Source organism: Odontesthes bonariensis, chromosome 22 (assembly GCF_027942865.1).
Source record: "Odontesthes bonariensis isolate fOdoBon6 chromosome 22, fOdoBon6.hap1, whole genome shotgun sequence".
In the NCBI taxonomy this organism is placed as follows: Eukaryota; Metazoa; Chordata; class Actinopteri; order Atheriniformes; family Atherinopsidae; genus Odontesthes; species Odontesthes bonariensis.
Window position 1 is genome coordinate 12960547 of NC_134527.1, and position 25390 is coordinate 12985936.

Consider the following 25390-nt stretch of genomic DNA (forward strand, 5'->3'; position numbering starts at 1 on the left):
AGCTTAGGCGACAAAGCTGGGGAGCCAGATAAAGGCCACAAAAATGCAATAATTGAATGTTGTAGATGAGGAAGAAGCCTTGTGTGTTTTCATTAATGCAGCTTTTTTGAGATAATTCCTTTTAACCAGTTCACTTTCCTACCAGCCTCGTTTGTTTTCATTGATCTAAGTTTTTTGAGATAATTCCTTTTTACCAGTTCACTTTCCTACCAGCCTCGTATGTTTTCATTGATCTAGGTTTTTTGAGATAATTCCTTTTTACCAGTTCACTTTCCTAACATGGGCTGTGTTTCCCTCTTGACAAACATCCACAATTCATAGTAGTCTTTGCCGAAACCCGGGATTGAACCAGGGACCTTCAGATCTTCAAGCTGAGCTATTTCGGCTACACAAGGCGAAAATGGCCGTTTTCATTTGAAAACTAAAATCGGGAGCTCGCTCCGTGGAGCTTTGGCGACAAAGCTGTGGAGCCAGATAAAGGCCACAAAAATGCAATATTTGACTGTTGTAGATGATGTGTTTTCATTAATGCAGCTTTTTTGAGATAATTCCTTTTTACCAGTTCACTTTCCTACCAGCCTCGTGTGTTTTCATTGAGATAATTCCTTTTTACCAGTTCACTTTCCTACCAGCCTCGCGTGTTTTCATTGATCTAGGTTTTTTGAGATAATTCCTTTTTACCAGTTCACTTTCTAAACATGGGCTGTGTTTCCCTCTTGACAAACATCCACAATTCATAGTAGTCTTTGCCTAAACCCTGGATTGAACCAGGGACCTTCAGATCTTCAGTCTGACGCTCTCCCAACTGAGCTATTTCGGCTACACAGGGCTAAACTGGCCTTTTTCATTTGGAAACTAAAACCGGAGCTCGCTCAGTTGAGCTTAGGCGACAAAGCTGTGATGCCAGATAAAGGCCACAAAAATCCAATAATTGACTGTTGTAGATGAGGAAGAAGCCTCGTGTGTTTTCATTAATGCAGCTGTTTTGAGATAATTCCTTTTTACCAGTTCACTTTCCTAACATGGGCTGTGTTTCCCTCTTGACAAAGATCCACAATTCATAGTAGTCTTTGCTGAAACCCGCGATTGAACCAGGGACCTTAAGATCTTCAGTCTGAGCTATTTCGGCTACACAGGGCTAAACTGGCCTTTTTCATTTGGAAACTAAAACCGGAGCTCGCTCAGTTGAGCTTAGGTGACAAAGCTGGGGAGCCAGATAAAGGCCACAAAAATGCAATAATTGACTGTTGTCGATGAGGAAGAAGCCTCGTGTGTTTTCATTAATGCAGTTTTTTTTAGATAATTCCTTTTTACCAGTTCACTTTCCTAACATAGGCTGTGTTTCCCTCTTGACAAAGATCCACAATTCATAGTAGTCTTTGCCGAAACCCGGGATTGAACCAGGAACCTTAAGATCTTCAGTCTGACGCTCTCCCAACTGAGCTATTTCGGCTACACAGGGCCAAACTGGCCGTTTTCATTGGGAAACTAAAACCGGGAGCTCGCTCCGTGGAGCTTAGGCGACAAAGCTTTGGAGCCAGATAAAGGCCACAAAAATGCAATAATTGACTGTTGTAGATGAGGAAGAAGCCTTGTGTGTTTTCATTAATGCAGGTTTTTTGAGATAATTCCTTTTTACCAGTTCACTTTCCTAACATGGCCTGTGTTTCCCTCTTGACAAACATCCATAATTCCTTTTTACAAGTTCACTTTCCAAACATGGGCTGTGTTTCCCTCTTGACAAACATCCACAATTCATAGTAGTCTTTGCCGAAACCCGGGATTGAACCAGGGACCTTCAGATCTTCAGTCTGATTCTCTCCCAACTGAGCTATTTCGGCTACACAGGGCTAAACTGGCCGTTTTCATTTGGAAACTAAAACCGGAGCTCGCTCCGTGGCGCTTTGGCGACAAAGCTGTGGAGCCAGATAAAGGCCACAAAAATGCAATAATTGACTGTTGTAGATGAGGAAGAAGCCTCGTGTGTTTTCATTAATGCAGGTTTTTTGAGATAATTCCTTTTTACCAGTTCACTTTCCTACCAGCCTGTGTGTTTTCATTGAGATAATTCCTTTTTACCAGTTCACTTTCCTACCAGCCTCGTGTGTTTTCATTGATCTAGGTTTTTTTGAGATAATTCCTTTTTACCAGTTCACTTTCCAAACATGGGCTGTGTTTCCCTCTTGACAAAGATCCACAATTCATAGTAGTCTTTGCCGAAACCCGCGATTGAACCAGGGACCTTAAGATCTTCAGTCTGAGCTATTTCGGCTACACAGGGCTAAACTGGCCTTTTTCATTTGGAAACTAAAACCGGAGCTCGCTCAGTTGAGCTTAGGTGACAAAGCTGGGGAGCCAGATAAAGGCCACAAAAATGCAATAATTGACTGTTGTCGATGAGGAAGAAGCCTCGTGTGTTTTCATTAATGCAGTTTTTTTTAGATAATTCCTTTTTACCAGTTCACTTTCCTAACATAGGCTGTGTTTCCCTCTTGACAAAGATCCACAATTCATAGTAGTCTTTGCCGAAACCCGGGATTGAACCAGGAACCTTAAGATCTTCAGTCTGACGCTCTCCCAACTGAGCTATTTCGGCTACACAGGGCCAAACTGGCCGTTTTCATTGGGAAACTAAAACCGGGAGCTCGCTCCGTGGAGCTTAGGCGACAAAGCTTTGGAGCCAGATAAAGGCCACAAAAATGCAATAATTGACTGTTGTAGATGAGGAAGAAGCCTTGTGTGTTTTCATTAATGCAGCTTTTTTGAGATGATTCCTTTTTACCAGTTCACTTTCCTAACATGGCCTGTGTTTCCCTCTTGACAAACATCCATAATTCCTTTTTACAAGTTCACTTTCCAAACATGGGCTGTGTTTCCCTCTTGACAAACATCCACAATTCATAGTAGTCTTTGCCGAAACCCGGGATTGAACCAGGGACCTTCAGCTCTTCAGTCTGATTCTCTCCCAACTGAGCTATTTCGGCTACACAGGGCTAAACTGGCCGTTTTCATTTGGAAACTAAAACCGGAGCTCGCTCCGTGGCGCTTTGGCGACAAAGCTGTGGAGCCAGATAAAGGCCACAAAAATGCAATAATTGACTGTTGTAGATGAGGAAGAAGCCTCGTGTGTTTACATTAATGCAGCTTTTTTGAGATAATTCCTTTTTACCTGTTCACTTTCCAAACATGGGCTGTGTTTCCCTCTTGACAAACATCCAAAATTCCTTTTTACCAGTTCACTTTCCTAACATGGGCTGTGTTTCCCTCTTGACAAAGATCCACAATTCATAGTAGTCTTTGCCGAAACCCTGGATTGAACCAGGGACCTTCAGATCTTCAGTCTGAGCTATTTCGGCTACACAGGGCTAAACTGGCCGTTTTCATTTGGAAACTAAAACCGGAGCGCGTCCCATGGATCTTAGGCGACAAAGCTCTGGAGCCAGATAAAGGCCACAAAAATGCAATAATTGACTGTTGTAGATGAGGAAGAAGCCTCGTGTGTTTTCATTAATGCAGGTTTTTTGAGATAATTCCTTTTTACCAGTTCACTTTCCTACCAGCCTGTGTGTTTTCATTGAGATAATTCCTTTTTACCAGTTCACTTTCCTACCAGCCTCGTGTGTTTTCATTGATCTAGGTTTTTTTGAGATAATTCCTTTTTACCAGTTCACTTTCCAAACATGGGCTGTGTTTCCCTCTTGACAAAGATCCACAATTCATAGTAGTCTTTGCCGAAACCCGCGATTGAACCAGGGACCTTAAGATCTTCAGTCTGAGCTATTTCGGCTACACAGGGCTAAACTGGCCTTTTTCATTTGGAAACTAAAACCGGAGCTCGCTCAGTTGAGCTTAGGTGACAAAGCTGGGGAGCCAGATAAAGGCCACAAAAATGCAATAATTGACTGTTGTCGATGAGGAAGAAGCCTCGTGTGTTTTCATTAATGCAGTTTTTTTTAGATAATTCCTTTTTACCAGTTCACTTTCCTAACATGGACTGTGTTTCCCTCTTGACAAACATCCACAATTCATAGTAGTCTTTGCCAAAACCCGGGATTGAACCAGGAACCTTAAGATCTTCAGTCTGACGCTCTCCCAACTGAGCTATTTCGGCTACACAGGGCTAAACTGGCCGTTTTCATTTGGAAACTAAAACCGGAGCTCGCTCCGTGGCGCTTTGGCGACAAAGCTGTGGAGCCAGATAAAGGCCACAAAAATGCAATAATTGACTGTTGTAGATGAGGAAGAAGCCTCGTGTGTTTTCATTAATGCAGGTTTTTTGAGATAATTCCTTTTTACCAGTTCACTTTCCTAACATGGGCTATTCTTCCCTCTTGACAAACATCCACAATTCATGGTACTGTTTGCTGAAACCCGGGATTGAACCAGGGACCTTCAGATCTTCAGTCTGACGCTCTCCCAACTGAGCTATTTCGGCTACACAGGGCTAAACTGGCCGTTTTCATTTGGAAACTAAAACCGGAGCTCGCTCCGTGGCGCTTTGGCGACAAAGCTGTGGAGCCAGATAAAGGCCACAAAAATGCAATAATTGACTGTTGTAGATGAGGAAGAAGCCTCGTGTGTTTTCATTAATGCAGCTTTTTTGAGATAATTCCTTTTTACCTGTTCACTTTCCAAACATGGGCTGTGTTTCCCTCTTGACAAACATCCAAAATTCCTTTTTACCAGTTCACTTTCCTAACATGGGCTGTGTTTCCCTCTTGACAAAGATCCACAATTCATAGTAGTCTTTGCCGAAACCCTGGATTGAACCAGGGACCTTCAGATCTTCAGTCTGAGCTATTTCGGCTACACAGGGCTAAACTGGCCGTTTTCATTTGGAAACTAAAACCGGAGCGCGTCCCATGGATCTTAGGCGACAAAGCTCTGGAGCCAGATAAAGGCCACAAAAATGCAATAATTGACTGTTGTAGATGAGGAAGAAACCTCGTGTGTTTTCATTAATGCAGCTGTTTTGAGATAATTCCTTTTTACCAGTTCACTTTCCTAACATGGGCTGTGTTTCCCTCTTGACAAACATCCACAATTCATAGTAGTCTTTGCCGAAACACGGGATTGAACCAGGGACCTTCAGATCTTCAGTTTGACGCTCTCCCAACTGAGCTATTTCGGCTACACAGGGCTAAACTGGCCTTTTTCATTTGGAAACTAAAACCGGAGCTCGCTCAGTTGAGCTTAGGTGACAAAGCTGGGGAGCCAGATAAAGGCCACAAAAATGGAATAATTGGCTGTTGTAGATGAGGAAGAAGCCTCGTGTGTTTTCATTAATGCAGGTTTTTTGAGATAATTCCTTTTTACCAGTTCACTTTCCTAACATGGGCTGTGTTTCCCTCTTGACAAAGATCCACAATTCATAGTAGTCTTTGCCTAAACCCTGGATTGAACCAGGGACCTTCAGATCTTCAGTGTGACGCTCTCCCAACTGAGCTATTTCGGCTACACAGGGCTAAACTGGCTGTTTTCATTTGGAAACTAAAACCGGGAGCTCGCTCAGTTGAGCTTAGGCGACAAAGCTGTGATGCCAGATAAAGGCCACAAAAATGCAATAATTGACTGTTGTAGATGAGGAAGAAGCCTCGTGTGTTTTCATTAATGCAGGTTTTTTGAGATAATTCCTTTTTACCAGTTCACTTTCCTACCAGCCTCGTGTGTTTTCATTGAGATAATTCCTTTTTACCAGTTCACTTTCCTACCAGCCTCGTGTGTTTTCATTGATCTAGGTTTTTTTGAGATAATTCCTTTTTACCAGTTCACTTTCCAAACATGGGCTGTGTTTCCCTCTTGACAAACATCCACAATTCATAGTAGTCTTTGCCGAAACCCGGGATTGAACCAGGAACCTTAAGATCTTCAGTCTGACGCTCTCCCAACTGAGCTATTTCGGCTACACAGGGCCAAAATGGCCGTTTTCATTGGGAAACTAAAACCGGGAGCTCGCTCCGTGGAGCTTAGGCGACAAAGCTTTGGAGCCAGATAAAGGCCACAAAAATGCAATAATTGACTGTTGTAAATGAGGAAGAAGCCTCGTGTGTTTTCATTAATGCAGCTTTTTTGAGATAATTCCTTTTTACCAGTTCACTTTCCTAACATGGGCTATTCTTCCCTCTTGACAAACATCCACAATTCATAGTAGTCTTTGCCGAAACCCGGGATTGAACCAGGGACCTTAAGATCTTCAGTCTGAGCTATTTCGGCTACACAGGGCTAAATTGGCCGTTTTCATTTGGAAACTAAAACCGGAGCTCGCTCCGTGGAGCTTTGGCGACAAAGCTGTGGAGCCAGATAAAGGCCACAAAAATGCAATAATTGACTGTTGTAGATGAGGAAGAAGCCTCGTGTGTTTTCATTAATGCAGTTTTTTTTTATATAATTCCTTTTTACCAGTTCACTTTCCTACCAGCCTCGTGTGTTTTCATTGAGATAATTCCTTTTTACCAGTTCACTTTCCTAACATGGGCTGTGTTTCCCTCTTGACAAACATCCACAATTCATAGTAGTCTTTGCCGAAACCCGGGATTGAACCAGGGACCTTCAGTTCTTCAGTCTGAGCTATTTCGGCTACACAGGGCCAAAATGGCCGTTTTCATTTGGAATCTAAAACCGGAGCTCGCTCCGTGGAGCTTAGGCGACAATGCTTTGGAGCCAGATAAAGGCCACAAAAATGCAATAATTGACTGTTGTAGATGAGGAAGAAGCCTCGTGTGTTTTCATTAATGCAGCTTTTTTGAGATAATTCCTTTTTACGAGTTCACTTTCCTAACATGGACTGTGTTTCCCTCTTGACAAACATCCACAATTCATAGTAGTCTTTGCCGAAACCCGGGATTGAACCAGGGACCTTAAGATCTTCAGTCTGATGCTCTCCCAACTGAGCTATTTCGGCTACACAGGGCTAAACTGGCTGTTTTCATTTGGAAACTAAAACCGGAGCGCGCTCCTTGGAGCTTAGGCGACAAAGCTGGGGAGCCAGATAAAGGCCACAAAATTGCAATAATTGACTGTTGTAGATGAGGAAGAAGCCTCCTGTGTTTTCATTAATGCAGCTTTTTTGAGATAATTCCTTTTTACCAGTTCACTGTCCAAACATGGGCTGTGTTTCCCTCTTGACAAACATCCACAATTCATAGTAGTCTTTGCCGAAACCCGGGATTGAACGAGTGACCTTCAGATCTTCAGTCTGACGCTCTCCCAACTGAGCTATTTCGGCTACACAGGGCTAAACTGGCCGTTTTCATTTGGAAACTAAAACCGCAGCGCGCTCCTTGGCGCTTAGGCGACAAAGCTGGGGAGCCAGATAAAGGCCACAAAAATGCAATAATTGACTGTTGTAGATGAGGAAAAAGCCTCGTGTGTTTTCATTAATACATATAAAAATTAATAAAAAATATGAACAGATCTAAATTGTAAAAATAAAAGGCGTATCTCATGCAGCCAGTGTAGTTACATGACCCCACACTGATTTGGAGTCAATTGATCACATTACCTGGAAGCTATTGAGCAAAAATGCTAATATTTTCATATAAAAATTAATAAAAAATATGAACAGATCACTGGCGGCCTGTCCAGGGTGTACCCCGCCTCTCGCCCATTGACTGCTGGGATAGGCTCCAGCCCGCCCGCGACCCGATCGACGGATTCAGCGGTATAGATAATGGATGGATGGATGGATGAACAGATCGAAAATGTAAAAATAAAAGGCGTATCTCATGCAGCCAGTGTAGTTACATGATCCCACACTGATTTGGAGTCAATTGATCACATTACCTGGAAGCTATTGAGCAAAAATGCTAATATTTTGAATTATATAATTCCTTTTTACCAGTTTACTTTCCTACCAGCCTCGTGTGTTTTCATTGAGATAATTCCTTTTTACCAGTTCACTTTCCTAACATGGGCTATTCTTCCCTCTTGACAAACATCCACAATTCATGGTACTCTTTGCCAAAACCCGGGATTGAACCAGGGACCTTCAGATCTTCAGTCTGACGCTCTCCAAACTGAGCTATTTCGGTTACACAGGGCTAAACTGGCCGTTTTCATTTGGAAACTAAAACCGGAGCGCGCTCCTTGGAGCTTAGGCGACAAAGCTGGGGAGCCAGATAAAGGCCACAAAAATGCAATAATTGACTGTTGTAGATGAGGAAGAAGCCTCGTGTGTTTTCATTAATGCAGCTTTTTTGAGATAATTCCTTTTTACGAGTTCACTTTCCTAACATGGACTGTGTTTCCCTCTTGACAAACATCCACAATTCATAGTAGTCTTTGCCGAAACCCGGGATTGAACCAGGGACCTTAAGATCTTCAGTCTGATGCTCTCCCAACTGAGCTATTTCGGCTACACAGGGCTAAACTGGCTGTTTTCATTTGGAAACTAAAACCGGAGCACGCTCCTTGGAGCTTAGGTGACAAAGCTGGGGAGCCAGATAAAGGCCACAAAATTGCAATAATTGACTGTTGTAGATGAGGAAGAAGCCTCCTGTGTTTTCATTAATGCAGCTTTTTTGAGATAATTCCTTTTTACCAGTTCACTTTCCAAACATGGGCTGTGTTTTCCCTTTATCTGGCTCCACAGCTTTGTCGCCTAAGCTCCCGGTTTTAGTTTCCAAATGAAAACGGCCATTTTTACTCAATTTTTTCCAGGTAATGTGATCAATTTACTCCAAATCAGTTTGGGATCATGTAACTACACTTGCTACAAGAGATACGGCTTTTATTTTTACATTTTAGATCTGTTCATATTTTTTTTATTAATTTTTATATGTAAATATTAGCATTTTTGCTCAATAGCTTCCAGGTCATGTGATCAATTGACTCCAAATCAGTGTGAGGTCATGTAACTACACTTGCTACATGAGATACGCCTTTTATTTTTACATTTTAGATCTGTTCATATTTTTTATTAATTTTTATATGAAAATATTAGCATTTTTGCTCAATAGCTTCCAGGTAATGTGATCAATTGACTCCAAATCAGTGTGGGATCATGTAACTACACTGGCTGCATGAGATACGCCTTTTATTTTTACATTTTCGATCTGTTCTTATTTTTCATTAATTTTTATATGAAAATATTAGCATTTTTGCTCAATAGCTTCCAGGTAATGTGATCAATTGACTCCAAATCAGCTTGGGATCATGTAACTACACTGGCTGCATGAGATACGCCTTTTATTTTTACCTTTTATATCTGTTCATATTTTTTATTAATTTTTACATGTAAATATTAGCATTTTTGCTCAATAGCTTCCAGGTAATGTGATCAATTGACTCCAAATCAGCTTGGGATCATGTAACTACACTGGCTGCATGAGATACGCCTTTTATTTTTACAATTTAGATCTGTTCATATTTTTTTTATTAATTTTTATATGAAAATATTAGCATTTTTGCTCAATAGCTTCCAGGTCATGTGATCAATTGACTCCAAATCAGTGTGAGGTCATGTAACTACACTGGCTGCATGAGATACACCTTTTATTTTTACAATTTAGATCTGTTCATATTTTTTTATTAATTTTTATATGTAAATATTAGCATTTTTGCTCAATAGCTTCCAGGTCATGTCATCAATTGACTCCAAATCAGTTTGGGATCATGTAACTACACTGGCTGCATGAGATACGCCTTTTATTTTTACATTTTAGATCTCTTCATATTTTTAATGAATTTTTATATGTAAATATTAGCATTTTTGCTCAACAGCTTTCAGGTCATGTGATCAATTGACTCCAAATCAGTGTGGGGTCATGTAACTACACTGGCTGCATGAGATACACCTTTTATTTTTACAATTTAGATCTGTTCATATTTTTTTTATTAATTTTTATATGTAAATAATAGCATTTTTGCTCAATAGCTTCCAGGTCATGTGATCAATTGACTCCAAATCAGTGTGGGGTCATGTAACTACACTGGCTGCATGAGATACACCTTTTATTTTTACAATCTAGATCTGTTCATATTTTTTTATTAATTTTTATATGTAAATATTAGCATTTTTGCTCAATAGCTTCCAGGTCATGTGATCAATTGACTCCAAATCAGTGTGGGGTCATGTAACTACACTTGCTACATGAGATGCACCTTTTATTTTTACATTTCAGTTCTGTCCATAATTTTTAATAACTTTATACACAGTCGTTCATCTCTGCTTTAAATATATATTTTTTTCCTTTTTATTTTATTTTGAAAACAGGAAGTTGGAACACGCTGCAGTCGTCCTCTTCGTGTGATTACTGTAAAGTCTGCAAAACGGGTGCACTTGAAATGTTGGAGCGGCTTGCTTGCGAATGTCTGTTGAATATCTAACTTAAAACTAACTTCACCTAAGTGAGGAAACACTTAAGGAACTTGCAATGACACCGTAAGTTTTAGTTTAATACAGCAAACATTTCATTCGCATAACTTCAGAGAGTAAATGTTGCATTATATTTGAAGCATTTTGACTGAATTTTAGCTCTTTAAATTATGATGGACTATTCAGGAGTTGGCAGTAAAAACAGACGCCAGTGAATCTCCAGTCATTGTCTTTTTCTGACATTGCTCCATTTCGTGCAACTGGGGAGTAAACACAGAGGGAGAAAACAGGGTGGGAGTAATGTAGGCTGGATAACTGCTGAAATGTGTGGCTGAGGTGGGAGTTGAGGAAAACGCAAATTATATCTTCTGAGGTGACGACAGGGGTTCTGGAAATTGCCATTGTAAAACCATAAAACTCGGATGAGTAGTTCACATGCAATCGTCACGCCCAAATTTTTTTCTCCATGTGCTGCGTTCAAATGCTGGGACTATAACAGTCATTACAACCACACTGTGTCGCCCAACATGTTGGGTCATGGAAATTTTCCATGATCCTCGGATCGAGGCAACAGGGGGAGCGGTAGACTAGTTGTGAAATAACAAATTCACGCGCTATTGTGGACAGCATTGTAACAATTGAATTAATTCCCCGTTTAATAATTAAACTTAAACATTCCTTTTTTTTGTTTTTTTTAGTGAATTGTCCCCGTTTTCCTCCTCATAACAGCCACGCAAACAAAACAAAAAACAAAAGACGTTTAAACTATTAATCGGCGCAGCGTATTCCGCTTTGCTTACTGAGCAACACTTTCATTCTCTGTTGACCAACAATAAAAAGGTGACCAAAGGAAAAGGACTTTTTGTTAGAGTATGAATGTTATCATTTCCGGCCGAACGCACCTCAATGAGTGACAGGTCTGATGCAGAAAACACCGGCTGTTCACCCTGTCTGAAAGCGGAGGGTAACTGTGGTTTATGTCTGCTGGGTGTTTGCCTTTAAAGTTGCTTTTTTTAAATGGCAGGCGGCCATTTATGTGAGTTAATGAAAGAAACAAATTAATCCAAATGAGATCGATAGAAGGATAGATGCATCGCTATTGAGATTCAGTGACTCCGTTTTGAAGCATTTTGAAGTGGGCTGTGCAGGTGACAATGGTGACGTGATATTGGACAAATGTCACAGTGTTTCTCCTATGTGCTGCATTTGATCTTCAGGTCTATGTGTCTCTTCAGAAATCCCGATCTTGATGTAACCTGTTTGGACCTGATCTCTGAAGGGACTGTTTCCCGACAAGCATTGTATTTTCCTGAAATAAAATTCAAGGTTGACTCTTAAGTTCACATTGCATTGAAATGTAGCCTAAAGAAATGGGTTGAATACAATTTCAAGAATGAAGTGCCTCAGGGATTGTATTCTGTCTTTTTTTTTTAATGACAGACTAGTCAGTCAATATGTCAGTCAAGTGTCCCTATAACAAGATGAAGAGTAGGCATAGCTGATATTAAAGTAGAAGTGGTCGAACTTTCTCCCTCTCTCTCTCTGTAGTGTTTGTAGGCACGCGGTGAATAACAAGATATGATAAGTAAGGTTAATGGTTGGTAATAAAGGGTAACCTGTAATCGAGATTGTTTATCCCAACTGCAAAAATAAAAAAATAAATAGGTCAAAGTCATTAACTGATTTAAGTCTGAAGAAACATTACACTCACAGTTTATTTGAGTCCATCTTTGAAACAAAACAATTTCATACTTCGCCTAGATTGAAGTTTCTGTTTTATTTTCTTTATTTGGCCAAAGTTAAGTTTGAATTCAATTTATTGCCATTGACGAAGGAAGATGGGCATTTTCATTTCCAAGTCTTCTGTGTGGCTTTTGATTATGAAACGAGCATCAAGCAGCATCAACAGAAAACTGACAAAAGAGAAAACATACCTTTACTTTGTGTTTGGCAATTTGAACAGCTTTAAATGCTGAAACCACGAATCCCATTTAATTTTTGCTGTTAAAATGTTTTGAGATGTTTAAAAGAGAAAAATAAAGAACATTTATGGAATTTAGTAGCTTCATCATATTTTTCTAGTACGACAGAAATAGTGCACTTACAAGGAAAACTTGTGAGTACTTTTATCTTTTTTGTATAATCTTTGAACTTTCTTCCCGTTCTCATAATCCTGTTTTAATCAACATATTATTATGTTATGGTTCTCTCCTTTTTATGCAAATGTTCTGTTCTGTTTAATGTTAAATAATGTTAAGAAACATGCCGTTTTTGTTCTTCAATATATCTTCATTATTATAATTATTTAATTATCTTTAAAATGATTGTATATTATATATATTTATATATAATACATATACCACGGCACTTGCATTCACGAACTAAAACTTCAGAGAAATCCGACCCACCCATCACAGTTTTCGTTGAATCTCTCATCAGGCGCTACATGCGCTGATCACATGATAGAGGAGTGTCCCTGACAGCTGGGAAGGGGTGTGTGGGCGGGCTTCCGGCAAAGAGCATCCAATATAGAACCCTCTGTCTCGCTCAACCGGCACGAGCGAGTTTTACACATGAGACAGAAGAGACTTCATTCAAACGGAGGCGTTTCTGGAAGAGAGAAGACGTCTTTATATCACATCGAAGCGGATAGTCATTGATATCATTTTTTTTGACGTAGTCACTTTAATTTCAACTCGAAGTATCTTTTTGTCGGGAAGTTCGAAATCAGGTCAATTTCTTATTATCCCGCGCGCGCTAGCGTAACGGTCTGTGCGCGCGTTAATTAGCTTATTAGCTAACAGGCACTATTCTCTGCTGGAGTAGCTGCGACGCGTGGTAAGTGTAATATCTTAGTATTTGTATTAAAACAAGGAGTCCTGTCTGTTCAATTGACTTAACACTGTAATTAAACCTTGTATCATGCGTTGATGTTTGAGTAAAGCTATCGCTAACCAGAGCTAGAATGTCCAGTTGCTGTATTACTCTTTCATTACTAACAACGTGTGAATTGTTTCACGGGAAGACTGATTAAAAATACTCGGTTATTATTGGTTATAAATACTGTTGGACATAACAAGATAGGCTACAGTAGTTGTTCAGTGCTTCCCTAAATAACAAGACTATGTTGCGTTGTGCTCGATCCATGTTGGCGGCCGGTTTAAAAAAAAAAAAAAAAAAAAAAAAAAAATGTCCTGAATGCCAATATTAGCAGCTTTCACCATCTGTCTAACACACAAACAGACTTGACCGATAATGGAAATTTGATCGCGATATAGCCTGCTGCTACCCGGTCAGTTGGTGGTATCGTAGAGGTACCTTGTTTTGCCCTTACTGAGTCACATCCGGTTGCGTCCTCCTTATGAAAAACTACGTCAAACTTGCATGAAATGGCAGATTAAAGATACGGCGGATAATACGACGGCTGCAGAGACAAATCAAAGACTTAACATCAAGGCTTAATAGTCTCAACTGTTTCAGTTTTACGGCGCTCGTGCTCTGGGCTGTGTTGTATGAATGGATGACGACACGTGCACAAGTCGTAAAGTTCTCGATCCTTCAGGCGAGGACGCCCGTTATCTCGAAACGTATTTTTACGGATGTGATCGTCAAGCAAATTTAATCAAAGAAGAAGCCGTTTGCCGTGTCTGGGTCAAAATAGAGGTCGTTCGTGTACTGTGATCGCAACTGTGATCGCAGTGGTGCGCCATTTCCCAAAAATGGCTTCCCGTATTAGTCTCTTGGAAAGGTAGCGAGAAGAGGAGTTCCTTCCGGTTTTAAGCAGTCACTTCAGGTTTTTCACTGTTTTGTTCCGTGTTTAAAATTCTCTTCGTCGGTGGTTTTTTTTATTTTTTTTATTTTTTTTTATGTGTGCTTGTTCATGAACCTCCAAGTGACTTGAATTGATTAAACTGTGAGGACTTATTATTATTAAGGAGGCGTTTTCTGTGTTTTTTCTCTTTTCAGAATGTACCCCTGTTCGCCTGCAGTCACAGATGCACAATGGCTGGTTGCTCAATTTGCTCGATAACCAGGCACACAAAAACTGATAGAGATTTATTATAATTACTGGAAAGCAATAAATCTTTACTACACCTTTTAAGTTGAACGGCTGTCTGGTCAGTCCCAGATAAGCCTGTTTAGAAGTTTGCACTGCTTAATCTCAGAAACCCTGTTAAAACAGGTGGGCCTTTAATAAAGCTTATTTATTTAACCTAATACCTCTTCATTTTATTTGCTACTGTTCAAAAGTGGCATTTGTATACGTAGATATTTTGACAGGCATTAATTTCCCTTAAGATTGTGAAGGAATTATAATATAGCATACAATCATGGTTTCAACAACTGCAACTGCAATAATACTGGCCAGTACAGTAGGAATAGCAACCAACACTGCACTGACAGAGTATACGTGGCTGCTGATTGTTGGCTTCGTCATTGCCTTCGTCTTGGCCTTTTCCGTGGGCGCCAATGATGTTGCTAACTCATTTGGTACAGCTGTTGGCTCTGGAGTTGTAACCCTGCGACAGGCATGCTTTCTGGCCACAGTGTTTGAGACTCTGGGCTCTGTCCTCCTTGGGGCCAAAGTGAGTGAAACCATCCGCAAGGGTATCATCGATGTGGGAATGTACAATGGCACCGAGCACGTGTTGATGGCAGGATCTGTCAGCGCCATGGTTGGTAAGTATCTGCTTCTTATCTTATGCGTAGTTTAATTTGAACAGAACAGAACTGCACACTGGGTTCATCACAGCTCCTGATTATGAGAAAATGTCAAAGGCATGAATGATTAAGAAAAGATTTGGAGGTCAGGGAGTGGATTGTTTACCTGTTGTGCTGGAAGCCCTCTAATTTCTTTACTGTGTGTTCTTTCTGCTGATTTTGGCTTGTTTTGTCTGAAAAGCTTAGATGATTATAACTATTGTCCTCCATTTATTTGTATGTCTTTAGGTTCTGCCATGTGGCAGCTGGCCGCCTCTTTCCTTAAGCTCCCCATCTCTGGAACACACTGCATTGTTGGTGCTACTATTGGCTTCTCGCTGGTTTCCAAAGGCCAGCAGGGAGTCAGGTGGTTAGAACTCCTCCGTATTGGTAAGGAAGACACGTTAATCGGCTGAGCTAGACACATCCTCCATTTTGTGTGAACTGCACTGTGTCAAAGTGTGACTGCAGTGTTATCATAATCCTTTTAACGAATGTCTTATCTGTGTTGTGGACTTGTGATGTCCAGGTTTGAAATCCAGTGTACGGAATTTATAAATGTCAATTACGCTCTATTAAATCTACAAGAGCTATAGACACGGAATATGTTTGTTGTAAAGTTAATAGTTGCCTGTCAGTCACTGTTTTGGCATTTACGAGTGCGGTGTGAGTAGGATATGGCATATTATCAGCACTCTACTTGACTGAGAGTGATGTAATTTTACTCAGAACATTTCAGAAAAACACAATAGATGACTTTTTTTTTTTCACAGCTATTTTCACACATTGCATGTGATTGTGCTTTTTATTTATATATATAACATTGTGAACCCCACGCAGACACGTTTTTAGCAAAATTTTTAAAAGTTAATCTTTTGCCAAAATGATTATAGAACGTCATCTATGACAAGAAGATTATTATAACTACTTTAGAGTTCAGATTAGCAATTATCACAGACCTAAAGCAGAGCAGAGGTCTCAATAGTTGGCTGCTTTTCCATTTGCCAAAAAGAAATTGTAAAGAGTGAATTATTTTTCATACTGGGGGCAGCTGTAGCTCAGGAGGAAGGCTTCTTCGGGCTACATGTCGAAGCGTCCTTGGGCAAGACACTGAACCCCACGTTGCCTACCAATGCATCCATCGGTGTATGAATGTGTGTATGAATGGTTAGAAAGCACGAGCGCTTTGAGTGGTCAGCTATACTAGAAAAATGCTATACAAGTACTGTACAGTCCATTTACCTCTTTTCATATTGCATTCCTTAAATATAGAATTTTGAAAATGCAGTTTCCTTTTGTTTTAATTTGGTAATGATTACAAGACTGTTTTTTGTTGTTGTTTTTTTGTGACGATTGTTAATCAAATTTTTCCAATTTGTTTTTTTCTTTTTTTTTTCTTTTTTTTTTTCCAGTTGCTTCTTGGTTCCTAAGTCCCCTTTTGTCTGGAATCATGTCTGGGATTGTTTTCTACATTGTGCGCATATTTATCTTACACAAGGTAAGCCTACTGTGATCAGATGGCAGATTTTTGTGTGACAGGATTTTTCTGGAGGAATGTCTTTAGAGCAGTTTCAGTGCCGTGCTGGTTTATGGCCAAAGTGAAATTGAGGAAGTATTTATTACATAGCAGGAAAAAGCTGCTATCCTCTGAAGCAGTTTCTTATCCACATATAGTTCAGATTACCATCCTGACCTTGTAATTCTTTCAGCTGTAACATGATGGAAAAATGTGCCAGTTTTGTTTATACAGTGGTAGTTTTATTTCTGATTTGTTACTCCATTTCTTTCTTGTAGAAAGACCCTGTGCCTAATGGTTTGAAGGCCCTGCCTGTCTTCTATGCCATAACCATGGGAATCAACCTGTTCTCCATCATGTACACTGGAGCTCCGAGTGAGTGTCATTGTCTCATTGTGCTTTGCATGCTTGCCCACAGCCACAGCTTAAAATAAGCTGCTCCCTCAGACAGCCGGAAGCCCACACATATTCCAGACTGAACCAGACTGTTTACCATTTTCACAAAAGCCATGTTTATTTTAACATGTTTTTTCGGGGGCTTTCTTGCTTGTGGTTTTGTGTGGGTCGTAGCTGGAGTCGAGTTTTAGAGTGGCGCACAACAGGGTGATGGAAATAAGAATTCACTTAACTCTGGACGTCTGTGTCCATCAGACTTGGAGAAGGAAAAGAGAAGTAAAGAGGGTGTTGTTTGAAATGGTCATAACTGTCTGCCCCTAGTAGATGTTACTGCTCAGAATTTGTCGTAATGCTCTTGATACTTGTTAGTTTTTCATCTTCCAGAAACTTTTTATTAAACAAGCCACTTTTGCTCCTTTGTTTTCTTCTCTCTACAGGGCCTAACAGTTCAAGATGTTAACTGGCCTGGGCCATTAAATGGTGGCTACAGGCCACAATTTGACCAGTTTGGTGCGCTGATGTGTCCATGCACATCAGCACACTCTGAGAGGAGATCACTTGCAGTCCCATCATAGTCCGTAACGCTGCTTAATAAGGCACATTTTGTACAGTTGTGTGTGGTCCCTCGAAATGGAGCACACTTTACGCGAGGACCTGTAATTGGGTACCTCTCAAGATAAGGTGCGAGTCTACACTTCAGACATCAAAACAAATCCACTGTATTTAAAAATAATAATATAATATATATATATATATATTTTTCAAGGATTTTATTCAAAAGTAGGTGGACAGGACACAAAGAGAGTGGGGTAAGACATGCAGCAAAGGGCCTCAGGCTGGGACTCGAACCTGGGTCGGCTGCATCGAGGATCTACAGCCTCTTTGTGTGGGGCAACTGCTTAATCAGTTGAGCTATATGCTGCTGCCCTTACCTAAAATGACCTTGTGTGTCAGTCACTGACACATCAATTATCAATTTATAATGTAGTCTATACAGAAATAATTTGTCACCACATGGGATAATCCTCATCGATTCCTGTGGGATCTGTTTTCCCCAAAATGACACAAAGAAGAAATTGCAGCTCATTCATTGCCAGTCGTTTATGAATTTGGATAGCATTTATTTTATCATCTAATTCAGCCACCGCATAGTTATGTTCAACTTTTTCTGGCTACAGTAGTTCTCTGGCACACAGGGCTACAGCAGCTCACTACTGCTGATGTATGCACTCTAATGCAGCAGTGTCTGCAACAAACACAGTACAGTGTGTCCTGCTACAGAACTCAGCATTCCCCGAACATGGATATGTGCGACTGGACACCAGTCATCCCACGGCACATTCCAATACTCAATATTTATATACCTGAGCCAGAGACCTCAAGTCATCATGTGTATAAATGATTGCAATTTAGGCCAAAGAATTTGATGGTCAGCTAAGTGTCCTTTACAAATGACACCATGTGTGACTGTGGTTCACACACCTCATAAATCATTTGGGAACGGTCACTCCACCACAGGCCTATTCAATGTAGAGTGAAATTTTATCTTGAGAAAGATTTATGATCCAACTCCAAGTCTCAAGATGTTGCAGAAATCTTTGTCACCAGTACATCAGTCAGAATAAAAAGGTTGATTTAAATTTTAAATTTTTTTTTTTTTTTCAAGGACATGAAGAACCTTTTCCTGTGTCTACTGAAATGGCCCCAATTTCTGTCCATGGGGCTGCTTTTCAAAGAGATATTTAAAAAAAAAAAAAAAAAAAGAAGCCAGCTTTATATTAACCCATATAGATTTTTACATGCTGTGAGTTTCAGAATGCATATTGTTACATTCGTAGTTAATTTTGACCTCGCTCAAACGCCAGCTTCTTAATTTCAGTGCATTTAGAAGCAAATTTTGTCCTTGGGTAGCCCTCTTTAAAAAAGAAAGATAAAAAAATTACTGTCTACACCCTGTGCTTTAACTTGAAATGTCCTGATTTTTTTTTTTTTTTTTTTTTTTTTTTTTTTTTGGAGGGGGGGGGTCTAAAGGCCTTTACTGACAGTTGTGGTATGATGAATATTATTTATTGTGAGTAGTGAATGGGAGGATATAGGAATCTCTTCAGTTCTGACACTTAAAGCAGTTCTCTAAATCATATTAGCCATGGTCTTGGCTAGATTTAGCTGTACACAGAAGTAAGGACTCATCTTCATTGCCAAGTGAGTCATAAACTACCATTTTAACTGTCATTGTAATTGAGGTTGATGGTGAGCTGCACATACAGTACAACGGAGAAAAGGGGAAAATAACAAACCATGTCATTGTTCAATGTAGGCCACTGAATACTTAGGTTTCAGGGAGGGGTTTGGAACACAGCTGTGGTTAAATTTCATTTCCTGTGCAGTCTCATTCATTCCTGCAGCGTGGTTGTGGGATAAGCTCACCCCATTGTATGGGAGTTTAATTATTTTTCATCTTGTAAGTTGCTTCTAACTATCCTGGAAGATGCTCTTAAACACGTCTTGATCAAGAAAGATTTTTCTTAGGACTGCAATAGGAGTTGCACACTGAACAAACCAGAAAATTTATCTCTGGATCTCTGCTTATATGGTAGCCCATGTGCTCTAGTCCTACACAGAGAGCTAAACTGTAAGAGAGACACCTTCTGGCATTTCCTCGTGACACTGTCCTGAGGGTAGTGAGCCTCCATTGCGTAACTAAACAAACATCAGTTTGGTCTGCTGCAGTCTTGTGCTGCAGCGTGACTCAGAGCAAAGAGTGCACTCTGGACTTAAACGAACACAGCCACAGAGACACTTATCATTTACCCTTGGCCCTTCATCTCTTGTTTATCTTCATCTGGTCAAACAGTCCTTCCATTGGAAATGATTTAATTTTATCTTTGTAATAATCTTGCACAGCCTAGGTCACCTCAGCGGAGGTGGTGTTGAAATTCGTAGCACTTCTTGCTTTTGTTTTCTTCCATACACACTGCTGACCTGCACTGTGTGTATGACGAGGATGACTGCCTCCCCTGGGAAATGAAAATGCTTTCTTACAGCATGTGCTGCGCTACATTCACTGCGCCAGCTCTGCTGCAGTCTTGGCAGCAGCAGTGCCTTTACTGCTACAGTATATGACCGGCTATACCCCCCGCCCCAAACTTTAGTCTCCTTTTAAGGTGCTCATTGTCCATGTGCAGCTATTAGTCCTTGGGACATTTTCTGCTGTTTCAGGTGTTTCATAACTTTTCACTTATAGGGGTACACATGCTTTCAATTTTTAACCACTTACCCAATCAAGCAATGCGGTAAAGCTTAAAAATGACCCTTGCGATTTAATGTCATTGAAATGATTGCCCTGTAGTTGACTTTCAGTCACAGGTGTCCTTTGTTTCTTCAAGTGGGGGACTTGACCTCATAGACTTGTAAAACATGGCTTTTACAAACATGAAACGGTTTGAATGTAATAAATATTTTAGATTAAGCATAACTTTGTTGTACATCAGTAAAGGTAGCACCTGCTGCCTTGTCTTTTAAATTCCATTTTCTCTATTTGCCTTTTTGTGTTTCTTCACGTGGCCCTCGATGATCCCTCAGTGCTGGGATTTGACAAAATCCCGTGGTGGGGCATCCTGCTCATCTCATTGGCCTGTGCTCTGCTGACAGCTGTGTTGGTCTGGTTCATTGTCTGTCCTCTCCTAAAGAAGAAGATCGAACGTAAGTCCTATTCATGTGGGGTTTTTTGGGTTTTTATTTTTTCCCCTAAAATTTGGATAACTCAGTTTTTAAATCCAGTCACCTGCTTCTTTGAATTTATGGTATTGTTTTCCTGACATAAACCAGTGAATAACTGAGATGTATTATTTCACAATGTAACCTCAACCTATTCACAGAAAGGGCTTAAATTAATCCAGAAAAGGGAGCTTATGAATATTTTTTCATAACGGAGTTGCTTTGATTAAAAAGGAAAATAATCACCTGAAAATATTGTCAGTCAGCAGTTGATGCTCTGTAATCCTGGATTAAAGATACAATCTGTGATTGTGGTGTTAGGATAACATATTTAATTTTAACCTCTATTTGCGTGTTTTATCTTTCATATAAAACAAGGCTTGTGTTTATAGTGGTACTCCTTTGGTCTTTGCTTCATTATTAAAACCATTGGCACAACTTGGCATAAGTATTTGACACTACATAGACCACAGGCACACAAATGAATAAAAGTAATGATGACGCTTACTTCAAGACTTTTATTAAAAAAAAAAAAAAAAGGTCAAATAAGTCTTAGGTTTTTGGTTTGCTTTCCTGTGTGAAGCAAGATGTATATATAGTTTTTGTCGTGTTTACTGACAGAGATGGATCTTAAAATCCTTTGCGATATTGACATGACTTGCATGCCACTCATATTCTCACAAAAAACAATAGATATATCTAACCACCTGGATGAGGATGCATTTAGTATACACGTTAATTATTGGGGTCATAGTGATCCTTTAATTGGACGTTAGCTCCATGACTAAAATAAGGTTCGGCTTAAGGTCTTGACATGGCTTTTGTCGTGCACTAAATTAAGAATGTAGGGGAGGTGACCGTTTCATCTCCTAGCTCATCCAGGCTTGATGTAATGCGGCTTCCTAGTCACCTCACTCAAATGCTTGTTGCAAACAAAATATTGGCAATGAGTGTCTTTTTCTCTTTAAAACCACAAAGAAATGCAATGTGAGCCTCAGTTTGTGTCGAGCCTTATATAGCCTTTTATTGGATAAGCTACTAGCAGTAATGTAAATATGCTGCTCGTAATCCTTTATCTGATCCTGTGAACAGAGGCTCACTTTTGAACATGGGTAACATTACATTAATAGTACAATAGTCTTTTGACTCTGTAGTGATGGAATTCCTAAATCTTAGAGATCAAATTATTAAAACAAAACCGACATGCTCTGCTAGGATTTCTCTTCCAAACCTTGTATGTTTTTGGACATGACCCAAGTAACATCTCACTTAACTCCTCTCCTTCTAGGAGATATCAAGTCTTCCAGCCCCTCTGAGAGCCCCCTGATGGAAAAGAGAGAGCTCAAAGAGGCTCAATGTCCTATCCTGAAACAGACTGCCAAGGAGACGTCAACACCTACTGCGCCGGCTGTTAATCAGAGCGCCTCTGCTCAACCTTCCTCTGCTCAACCTTCCGCTGCACCAGAGGAACGCAGGGTGGCGTTTAACATTGGAGATTCTGATGACCCAGAGTACAGCAGTGAAGTACAAAATGGTGGTAAGTATGCCAGGTTACAACATTAAGACTATTATATTGGGTTTAAATTGCTTGGTGGCTGCTAAATGGTTTGTGCATACAAATCAGCAATGACTATTGCTCCTCTGCTACAAACATGATGATTAAATGAGGACAGGATGTGTAAAAGGGTTTAATAAATTAGTCTTTTTCCTTGCCTTTTCTGCAGCCTCCCAACCGGCTCAAACAGACTATGAAGTGCAGCTCAACAATGAGCAGGTCCAGCATAGCAATGGGTCTTCAAATACCTCCAGTCAGGTCCATTTCAGCAACCACATTCAGTTCAACAACAGGCCGGCACAGATACCAAGCAACGGTTACAGCCAGTACCACACAGTCCACAAGGATTCGGGCCTTTACAAAGACCTACTGCACAAGCTCCACCTGGCCAAGGTTGGTGACTGTATGGGCGAGGCGGGTGACCGACCAATCCGACGCAATAACAGCTATACCTCGTACACTATGGCCATCATCGGCATGCACGCAGACTTCAAGCATAAAGAAGGGGAATACCGTGCTTATGTGGATAGCGACAAGGGCCCAGGCACAGGTGGTCAGGAAAGGAAGCGTGTGCGTATGGACAGTTACACCAGCTACTGCAATGCTGTGGCAGAGAACACCGCTCCTGAAGGTCTGGGAGAAAGTGATGTGACAGTAGAACTGGGGAAGGAAGATGCAGGTAGCAGCCAAAGCTCTCTGGATGATGACAGGCTTGAGGAAGACAAGCCAGAAGTCTCAACTCTGTTTCAGTTCCTGCAAATTCTCACCGCCTGCTTCGGATCTTTCGCCCATGGAGGAAACGACGTGAGGTAGGCACTCTCCGTGACAAAGGTCATGTTGTTACTAGCAGTCATTCCGATAAGATAACGCTTGCGCTCTTGTGTTAGGTTGTTGGTGACATTTTTACTCATCGCAACTCTTTGATCCCTGTTGAAATAACCCCACTCTTTTCCCCTGCAGTAATGCCATTGGACCCTTGGTTGCTCTGTGGTTGGTTTACACAACGAGCAGCGTGACCTCAAACGAACCGACACCTATTTGGCTTCTGTTGTACGGCGGCGTTGGCATCTGTGCCGGACTCTGGGTATGGGGTCGCAGGGTGATTCAGACTATGGGCAAGGACCTCACCCCCATCACCCCTTCAAGGTATAAATTATGCAGACGGGACGGAACTTGTTCCTCCCAGTCATTAAAACCACATCCTCTTCAGACATTACCAGTGTATGAATTTAGCAGCCTGCTCAGACACATCCACATGAGAGACATGACTGTTTTTCTTTTCTCCCTGCAGTGGTTTCAGCATTGAGTTGGCTTCAGCCTTGACAGTCGTGGTTGCCTCTAACATTGGTCTGCCTGTTTCCACCACCCACTGCAAGGTAAGTTAGTCAGACACTGTGGTCTGGGAACTCGACTGAGACACAGGAAGAGAATATTTAGTATGAAGGAGACTACAGTAAACAGTCTGGTAGAGGGTTCAAATATGGGGAAAGTTTCTCCTCTAAGATTTTTGCACCTTTCAAGAAGACGATGGCGTTCTTCTAACAGCAAATGTGTTTTCAGGTGGGCTCAGTGGTAGCTGTAGGATGGCTGCGCTCAAAGAAGGCAGTAGATTGGCGTCTGTTCAGAAACATCTTCATGGCTTGGTTTGTGACCGTGCCCATCTCTGGCCTGATCAGTGCTGCTATAATGGCCATCTTCATTTATGGCATCCTGTGAGCGTGCGGCTGCAGCCCCAATTAGGGGAGGAGAAAGAAATCACTCCGGTGTGCACCAGGAGAGTAAGTTGGAAGGCCGAAATATATCGCTTACCTAAAGCCAACAACTTCGGAAGAAAATCTGGAGGCAAAACAACAAAAAAAAACAACAACACAAAACTAAAGGACTTGTGACATGTGCCTGTGGTTCTTGGCTGCATCATAATCTACCTAGTTTTTCTGTTTGTTCTTTTGGGTCACATGACTTCAAGTGGGGAAACTTGCATTTCTTTGTTTTGACTTACTTTTTCATATCTCATTCTGTAGTTAATCAGAGATCATCAACTGATTTATTTTTTTTTTTTTTTTACTTTGCAAATATGTATATACAACCATGCTGTTAAGTTTTGTTTTTAAGTGTTGAACAGAAAGGAAAATGCAGTATTAAGTTTTTACAAATTTACTTCTCCTTTCATGAAATATGCTGAAAGTAACGTAGATGCAAAAGCTGTTTTTAGGTAAAAATAATCCTCAATTCCAGGTATATATTTATCTTTTTCTTTCTTCCTTGTATCCCATCGACTTGGACATCATTTGTCCTCTTTTAAAGAACATAAATGTTTTTCAGCTGAGGTTAGAGACCACCTTCTTTCCGTTAAGTTCAGAGCACTGCAGTTTACATCAGTTAAACTTATTACACACTGGCAATCACCTCCAGAACTATGAGAAATACTGTTCTAAGCATTAGAAGGCCCGCACACTTCTATGCAAGAAATGACAAAGGCCTAAATGGGGTAAGTGGGTGGATTTTTCTGTCTGCTGCCCAGTTCTTCAGAATATCCTGATATTCTCGATCAATGCAGGGAAAGGGCAGAAGGAAAAGAAAAAAACCTACCCTGACCTTTGACACATCCGCTTTGGATGTAACAGAATGTCAGCCAGCGCAAACAATGTGCTCTCAAACAAGACCTTAAGTCTCCTGTTAAAACTTGATTGCACCGTCCTCTGCGGTTAAATGTTTTAGGCCTGCTTCAGCCCTTTTTTTAAAAATTTTTTATTTTTAATTTTAATTTTTTTTTTTTTTATTCCCTTGTAATGGCTACTTCCAGGATTATTTTCTGAGGAATTTGCACCTTTCCTCTTTCTTGTACTGGATACTCTGAATAAGGACGAACAGGACCCGTAACAACTGGAAGTTACTGAGGTGGTTTGGTGTTAAATTGATCTGTTCCCCCTGATAAAGGGCAGGCAGACGGTATGTGCATGCCACCAGCGCGTGCTCTCGTGACTGCAGTACTAAATACATCTCAGACTTGTAGATGCTGTAGTTGCCTTTATTTTATTTTTTTCCTTAGGTACCAAAGAGTTTTTATTTTTATTTTTTTGAAACGCACATATGCCCCACCTTGGTGGATGGAAAAATGGAAATAAAAAAAAAAAAATGGAAAAAAGTGTCTGGTTTTTTGTTTTGTTTTTTAAAAAGAAAAAGATTAAAC

The 25390-nt window shown here is 40.5% G+C and overlaps 1 protein-coding gene across 2 annotated transcripts; it reads left to right on the forward strand.

Annotated features, from left to right (window-relative positions):
• Nucleotides 1-10341: 10341 nt before the first annotated feature.
• slc20a1b (solute carrier family 20 member 1b) lies at nt 10342-25345 on the forward strand. 2 transcript variants are annotated; one of them, XM_075456654.1, is made up of 11 exons: nt 10342-10381; nt 14282-14995; nt 15266-15406; nt 16429-16514; nt 16811-16907; nt 20511-20630; nt 21934-22182; nt 22370-23009; nt 23161-23346; nt 23492-23576; nt 23761-25345. In XM_075456654.1, the coding sequence occupies exons 2-11, from the start codon at nt 14647-14649 to the stop codon at nt 23914-23916; spliced, it is 2109 nt and encodes a 702-aa protein (XP_075312769.1). In that variant the 5' UTR covers nt 10342-10381; nt 14282-14646; the 3' UTR covers nt 23917-25345. The 2 variants fall into 2 exon arrangements, with proteins under 2 accessions (XP_075312769.1, XP_075312768.1); XM_075456653.1 differs by lacking the exon at nt 10342-10381 and adding an exon at nt 12844-13153.
• The last annotated feature ends 45 nt before the right edge of the window (nt 25346-25390 follow it).